Below are 8,378 nucleotides of genomic sequence, written 5' to 3'. Positions count from 1 at the left end.
AAGTTTAATTAGACTATTTCCTTATGCGTAGTTGCTGTCTGGGCATGCTGGGAGTTGTGGTTCTGCAGCGGTTGGGGGTTCACAGCTTGAAGACCACTGCTATAGAGGGTGCAAATGTATCTGAGCCCTGGAATTCAAATAATGTGAAATATGAGATGATCAAAATGGAGCCCCTGCACTAATTACTTGGGTTCTGAGGTCTGTAAGGTCCATAGTAAAAACATCAGGTTCTGTCTATAGCAGATACTAAATCATGGCAGCTCAAAGAAACAAGCAGTCATTCTGACATGTCACATGTGATGTCATAGACAGCTGGAGGCCTGACATTCCACTGACAGCTGCCCGAGCCTTCAGTCTGTAGATTGTTCCAGTGAGATTAGTGAGATTAGCGTCTTCTTCTTCTACTTGTCTGAAATGGAGCTAAAAGGTTTGGGGTTCGTCCCCCTCCTGTTGGCGTTTTGGTGTGTGGCCTGGCTTGCCACCAGCTACATCATGACGGTCGTCCTCGGCCATGCAGCCTCGCCACTGATGAGCATCAGGTAAGATAAACAAGCACATGATTCTTATTTCATGGGTTGGGAGTGAGGAAATATCTATAATAACATTGGTTTCTTTTCCTTCACAGTGACATGGGAAATTTCTTTCCCGAAAGCATATTATTCAGAATTGGATTCATAGGGATGTCCATTGGCACTTTGGTACTAACCTTTCTTATTTATAAGTATATGGTTATGCATACTGAAGAGTTCAGGGGTCATCGGGTCCTGATCCAGAGGATCCTGCTGGCCATTGTGCGGGCCTCCTGTTTTGGTACAGCTGTCATGCATGTATTGTCCCCCGAAGAATATCCCAGGATACACTTTGTCAGCACGATAATTTCCATTACATGTGAAGCCTTATACTACCTTGGGCAGTCCATCCAGATGTATAAATTACCAGGAGCAAAAAAAGTCATCCACCATAGTAGATGCACCTGCTGTGGCCTGACTTTTGTCTGTGTAGTTTTCTATTTTGGATATGAAACATTAAAGGAATTATTCCATAATGATGAAGACTGGGACGAGATCCGTGAAATCCCCATCATAATCATCGAGTGGGTGATGCTTCTACTGATCCTGATAAACATCGTGACCTATTATTCCACCATGCAGAGGTTATTGTTGACCGTCTCCAGAAATTGCTGCACACTCTCTCTTAGAGTAAAAATTGATGACTTCGGGGTGTAGACCACCACGGGGGCCATCAAGTGGACTTCTGGTAGAAATACTGCACAGGACACGGAAAAACAAACTAAAGAAGAATAACTGGGGGACTACATATGGTGCCAGTAATCATGGCACAATAATATGAGCTGGGGATATTACCTATACAAAAAAAAAAATATATATATATCGGTGTGTGAAGTGTAATACCTAGGTAGAAAAACAGAATCAAATTCATCATTATAACCCCCCTCTGCATTACCCTGTTTATTATTTTTCAAGCAAGCACTTTGTTCTAATTCGTCCACTCTCTGGCGTGCTCCTTGTATAAGGGGTTTGGGATACACTTTTTGTTTAAAACGATCCTCCAGGTTATCTAGTTGTTGCTGGAATTTCTGTGTGGAAGAACAATTCCTTCGGATTATTTTCATTTGCCCAAATGGAATGTTCTTCTTCCATTATTTAAGATGGCAACTGTTAAAGTCGAGATAGCTGTTTGCATCCACCTCCTTAAAATAGGTGGCAGTATGCGAACAGCCATCCTGAATATAGATATTTATATCCAGGAACTCAAATGTTTTGGGGGACTGATGCAGCGCTGCCTTTGGCAATCTCTGGCTCTGCCATAGCGCTTTTTTTGAGGGGGCGTGTCGGCTGGTGGTCAACACTAGTGTTGCTCGCAAATATTCGCAATGCGAATATTATTCACGAATATCGCATATTCGCGAATATTCGCCAATATAGCACTATATATTCGTAATTACGAATACTGTTTTTTTTTTTTCACAGTACACATCACAGTGATCACCCCTCTCTGCTTCCAGCTTGTGTGGTATAAAGAAGGCTCCAATACTACTGTGTGAGACTGGCGTACGAATTTTCGCACATGGGAAAATTAGCATATGCAAATTTTCGCTTTATGCAAATTTTTCGCATATGGTAATTTTCGCACATGCGACTTTTCGTTTATGCTACTTTTCGCATATGCGAAAATATAACGCAAATATTACGAATATGCGAATTTAGCGAATATATGACGAAAATTCGTCCATATATTCGCGAAATATCGCGAATTTGAATATGGCCTATGCTGCTCAACACTACCTGCTATCAGACCAGCAACTGACCCCCAACCTATCTCCTAGCGAGCCTGTAGATAAGGAATAACCTTAACCCCAATAAAATCATCCAAGCAATAGATTAGATTCTATTCTGCACAAGTGTTTGTGTGCCATTGCCATCTTGTGGTGGTTAAGTGTTACTGCATATATATTATATTGTGTAATTATGACTCTGTTATCTTCTAAGTCAAATAATTTTATGCTTTTATTACAACCAGTTTAGACGATTATTGATTTTTATGTACACAAGCAGCTGCTCTTGGTCACTTTTGGGGCTTTAGAACTAATTTCAATAGATTTTTTTTCTTTTTCTTTTTTTAAGATTCTACTGTTGACTTCTTGTTCGCTTACTCTTCTACTTACAGGATTTCAGTGGTTGTCTTTGCTTATTCGCTGTCTGGTTACAATCTTGACTTATGACATAACCTGCCAGTAGAGGTATAACTTAAAGCGTACCTGTCATAGTGCAAAAAAAAAAAAAAGGACAAAAGTGATATGTTACTCTGGACCCAATCCTGATCATGTGCATATAATTTGTATGTGTCTCGGACCTATATATCCAGAGATATGAGCATTTATCTGCTGGTGAGTTACTTTTTCATTGTGCAGGCTGGAGGGGGCGTGTCAGTCTGTCTCCCTCACAGGAGCAAGCCTGGGCAGTCAGCCAATCAGTACTCTCTACTCTGTAACCCTTTCCTCTCTGGTTTTATGCTGTGTCATGTGTCAGAGGAAGATACTTGGAGTTTGCCTGCAGTAATCAGAAGACATTATGGTGAATTCATAACAGGATAAAATGTATAAATATAAGAATAGATCTTTATAAAATTAGTGCAAGGATTTTTAGATAAAAGTACAGCATTTTTATGAATACATCTGTTTTATCTTCTCCTAGTAAAGCTGGATGCTAATCAGCATAGCTGTCACTATGTGTGTTATTCATCTTTCACAGACTCCTGAATGTCTGATCAACTTCTTTGTCATTCAGGAGTCCGAGAAAGCTTTGACTATTTCAGCATGCTGGGAGTTGTAGTTTAGTTTAGTAACAACTGAAGCTGCAATGTTTGTAAATAACTGTGTTAGAGCAGTGTTGCCTCCAGCTCTTGTAAAACTACAGCTCCCAGCATGTCCACACATCCTTAATCTGTAGTTTTGCATACACTCAATAGAAATCTCCTATACTGGATACTGGTATGCTTTACGGCCAGTATCCAGTATGCTGTAAAATCTAGACTAGTCTGTCTGGCTAAAAGACAGGCGACCCCTAGTGGTGGCTATTTTGAGCTTGAATTTCAGGTGAAAATTCAAATTTTTTTTAACAGGTGTATATTGGGAAATGTCATATTATAATGAGTCCTGCAATATATGAAAAGTTTTTAACAATGACAGTGCCTCTTTAAAGGAACTCTGCAGCACTAGACACTTATCTTCTTTCTGCAGGATAGGGGATTAGTGTCTGATTGCGGGGGTCCGAATGCTGGGACCCCCTGCAATCTCCTGTACAGGGCCCCAGCTTTGTTGTGGCTTTCCCGTGCAGGAGGCGTGTTGGCCGCAGCATTACGCCATGGCCGACACGTCCCTTCCATGTTTCTATATGGGAGAGGCAAAGATGCAGTGTTCGTGCATCTCCGCCTCTCCCATAGAGCTGTATGGAGGGGGCATGTCGGGTCCCTGTACGGGAGATCACGGGGGGCCCCATCGATCGAAGTGTCGAAGACTGCAGAACTCCTTTAAAGGGGAACTCCGCTGGAAAACATTTTTCTATAAGCTGCTGCATGCTCCAGAGGAAGTTCTTTTCTTTTTGAATTTTCTTTCTGTCTGACCACAGTGCTCTCTGCTGACACCTCTGTCCATGTCAGGAACTATCCAGAGCAGGAGAGGTTTGCTATGGGTATTTGCTCCTGCTCTAAAATGGAGGTGTCCGCAGAGAGCACTGTGGTCAGACAGAAAAGAACTCCAGAAAGAAAAGAACTTCCTCTGGAGCATACAGCAGCTGATAAGTACTGGAAGGATTAAGCTTTTTAACCCCTTAAGGACACATGACGTACTGGAACGTCATGTGTCCACTCCCGATCTATAACGCGGGGCCACGGCGTGGCCCCGCGTCATAGCGGTTCGGGCCCGGCCTCTAACAACGGCCGGGACCCGTGGCTAATAGCGCGCGGCATTGATCGCTGTGCCGCGCGCTATTAACCCTTTAGACGCGGCGTTCAAAGTTGAACGCCGCGTCTAAAGTGAAACCGAAACCATGCCGGCTAGCTCAGTGGGCTGTTCGGGATAGCCGCGGTGAAATCGCGGCATCCCGAACAGCTGACAGGACAGCGGGAGGGCCCCTACCTGCCTCCTCGCTGTCCGATCGCCGAATGACTGCTCAGTGCCTGAGATCCAGGCATGAGCAGTCATGCGGCAGAATCATCGATCACTGGTTTCTTATGAGAAACCAGTGATCAATGTAAAAGATCAGTGTGTGCAGTGTTATAGGTCCCTATGGGACCTATAACACTGCAAAAAAAAAGTGCAAAAAAAAAGTGAATAAACATCATTTAACCCCTTCCCTATTAAAAGTTTGAATCACCCCCCTTTTCCCATAAAAGAAAAAACACAGTGTAAATAAAAATAAAAATAAACATAAATGGTATCGCCGCGTGCGGAAATGTCCGAATTATAAAAATATATCGTTAATTAAACCGCACGGTCAATGGCGTGCGCGCAAAAAAATTCCAAAGTCCAAAATAGTGCATTTTTGGTCACTTTCTATATCATGAAAAAATGAATAAAAAGCGATCAATAAGTCCTATCAATGCAAAAATGATACCGTTAAAAACTTCAGATCACGGCGCAAAAAATGAGCCCTCATACCGCCCCATACACGGAAAAATAAAAACGTTATAGGGGTCAGAAGATGACAATTTTAAACGTATAAATTTTTCTGCATGAAGTTATGATTTTTTCCAGAAGTGCGACAAATTCAAACCTGTATAAGTAGGGTATCATTTTAATCGTATGGACCTACAGAATAAAGATAAGGTGTCATTTTTACCGAAAAATGTACTACGTAGAAACGGAAGCCCCCAAAAGTTACAAAATGGCGTTTTTTTTTTCAATTTTGTCTCACAATGATTTTTTTTCCCGTTTCACCGTAGATTTTTGGGCACAATGACTGACGTCATTACAAATTAGAATTGGTGGTGCAAAAAATAAGCCATCATATGGATTTTTAGGTGCAAAATTGAAAGAGTTATGATTTTTTAAAGGCAAGGAGCAAAAAACGAAAATGCAAAAACGGAAAAACCCCCGGTCCTTAAGGGGTTAAATAGAAGTAATTTACAAATCTAGTTAACTTTCTGGAACCAGTTGATTTAAAAACTGGAGTACCCCTTTAACCCCTTAAGGACTCAGCTTTTTTCAGTTTTTGCACTTTAGTTTTTTCCTCCTTACCTTTTAAAAATCATAACCCTTTCAATTTTCCACCTAAAATCCATATTATGGCTTATTTTTTGCGTCGCCAATTCTACTTTGCAGTGACATTAGTCATTTTACCCAAAAATTCACGGCAAAATGGAAAATAAAATCATTGTGCGACAAAATCGAAGAAAAAACGCCATTTTGTAACTTTTGGGGGCTACGTAGTACATTTTTCGGTAAAAATGACACCTTATCATTATTCTGTAGGTCCATACGGTTAAAATGATACCCTACTTACATAGGTTTAATTTTGTCGCACTTCTGGAAAAAAATCATAACTACATGCAGGAAAATGTATACGTTTAAAAATGTCATCTTCTGACCCCTATAATGGTATGAGGACTCATTTTTTGCGCCGTGATCTGAAGTTTTTATCGGTACGATTTTTGTTTTAATCAGACTTTTTTTATCACTTTTTATTCATTTTTTAATGGTATAAAAAGTCACCAAAAATACGCTTTTTTGGACTTTGGAATTTTTTTGCGCGTACGCCATTGACTGGAAATATTAGTGTATGAAATGTTTGGCCATACATATACCCAGGTTTAGTACATAATTCCTCTCGGCAGCAAATCAAGAAAAAATATATATATGTTGTCCCTACCAGGGACTGAGGTGCCTTCTAAAATGTAACTTTTAATGGTGTATTTTAAAAATACCGATCCACAAACAAAAAATAATAAATAATTATAGTATCTTCAAGAAGTGATATTATAACACTGTTGCGACTATTAAGACAAATGACGCGGTAGGTATAGCACCAGTGGTTAGGTACACACCATGCTATAATATTGTAATCCTAGATAAGATGTTGACACTATCACATATAGTATTCAAACAATATTTATCAATATATTTTCCCTTCTCCCAACGCGTTTCCATGTAGGGGTTAAAATATATAGTTATCCCCCACACTTCTTCAGGGTATTAGGTATATGGTTATAGCAGACTCTGGAGTCAGGTATCTCGTTAATATGTCACTGTATATGTCTCTTTAAAAAGGCAGATTTATCAACCAATGACACCCAGAGAATAACCACCATAGAGTAAACTGCGTCAAAAGAGCTCCGGCTCTGTGATTAGCTATCGCATCCAGAGACCAGACAGGGCGTTTCTCACCATCCCGGTTAGTGCCTATAACGATAAGAAATCATGGACATCTCCCTTAGTAACCAGTAGATGACTTACCCCTCTTTGCTGTTTTTCGTGCATTAGCAAGTGGGTACTTACTGTCTACTGGATCAAATAAAGTGAGAGAGCCGGGCACTGAAAATAATAATATGCCCTTATTTAGAATCTCATTCAGGCAGAGTGTGTGGAGCATATACAAAGTAGCCGCATAATAACTAACAAGAAGTAGGTAATAAAGTGTTATCTGAACTACTTACATTCATTTGTTCAAGACAAAGTGCGTCTAAATCGCTGCTGTGGCAGCGAGTACCGGAGCGGTGTCCGGGCTGTCTGCGTGTCAGGTGAACACGCCGGCGTCTCCATCAAGCCGAGGCGCACCCTATTTACGTCATTGGAGGCCCGTCCCCATGACGCCGCTCAAGGGGGCGTGGTCCCCGCTCTAGTCCCGATATCGGGATAGATCAGGTTCGGCAGTATTCACACGTCGGATGCGCAATCGGCTAAGTTGTGAACATATAGATAAACAAACACTGACTTAGGCTAAAGACATGGAACAGGTACTAACTTATAAATAAGATAACTATGCCCAGTATAGAGTCCGTTGTGTCTCCATCTGTACAATGTGATAGGCATCTTTAATGATCCAATCCTGGATGTCAGTATGCCTACTACAAAATTGTGACCTTCTCTCTGCATAACACATTGGTTATCAGTATATCTACATACAATTAATGATCACATAATAAACCGCCATAAACCAGAATTTTAGTCCTGTGTTGATCAGGTAAGTAATAGATACAATCCTGACCCTGATCTAAATTTTTATCCCAATCCCACCCATATTTTAAATGGTACATTTGAATATTTCATAGAAGTCTGTACTGGAGGACATAGTGATGTCATAAGTTAGAATGTCGATACATTGTTACCAATTCATTGGTAAAGATGGGTACAAGCAAAAAGAAAAAAGTAGTATAGATAGTAGTAATGCATATTAACAAATCAACTGTAGTATGGGGAGAAAAGAAACTTTATTTATATAGATATATAAATGTATAGAAAGGAATATAGTAGAAGAGAATAGTTTAAGGTTTAGTGTTATTATTTGGGGGGGGGGAGAGGGAGGGAAATCAGAGACCCACGGAATGATTAGTGGACTGGATAACCCTATTTGAAAAAAGAGAGAGAGAGAGAGGAGGGGGGATTAGAGTGGACCTAGGGAGACCTGTTCTAGCCCTGTTGGATCCTGGTATAGATCACCTCAACCTAAGCGGCATGGACGCCCTAAAAAGGGCGGTACCGAATATCAGGAACCTCCTGTTGCACCCTAGATCTCCCTAGCTATATGGGTGGCACCTAAATCCTTAAGATCCACTGGGATCTCCCCTGACTACCTCAAGTCAGCCACCCTTAGGTAGGTCCTGTCCGTGGATCTCTTCCCAATACCTCTAAATGAAACAGG

General features: G+C 40.9%; 1 protein-coding gene across 1 annotated transcript; it reads left to right on the top strand.

Annotated features, from left to right (window-relative positions):
• Positions 1–370: 370 nt before the first annotated feature.
• Positions 371–1,350, top strand: LOC130274342 (uncharacterized). The gene is made up of 2 exons (XM_056522580.1): positions 371–539; positions 626–1,350. The coding sequence occupies exons 1-2, from the start codon at positions 415–417 to the stop codon at positions 1,224–1,226; spliced, it is 726 nt and encodes a 241-aa protein (XP_056378555.1). The 5' UTR covers positions 371–414; the 3' UTR covers positions 1,227–1,350.
• The last annotated feature ends 7,028 nt before the right edge of the window (positions 1,351–8,378 follow it).

Source organism: Hyla sarda, chromosome 5 (genome assembly GCF_029499605.1).
Source record: "Hyla sarda isolate aHylSar1 chromosome 5, aHylSar1.hap1, whole genome shotgun sequence".
NCBI lineage: Eukaryota > Metazoa > Chordata > Amphibia > Anura > Hylidae > Hyla > Hyla sarda.
The sequence above is the reverse complement of the archived record's forward strand: the minus strand, read 5'-3'. Positions and strand labels throughout refer to the sequence as shown.

What these genes read in the sequence shown, in the direction of transcription:
- LOC130274342 (XM_056522580.1), top strand. Translation starts at nt 415, where the DNA reads ATGGAGCTAAAAGGTTTGGGGTTCGTCCCCCTCCTGTTGGCGTTTTGG. An exon ending in TCGCCACTGATGAGCATCAG is followed by an intron (nt 540 to 625) that starts GTAAGATAAACA and finishes TTTCCTTCACAG; the next exon opens with TGACATGGGAAATTTCTTTC.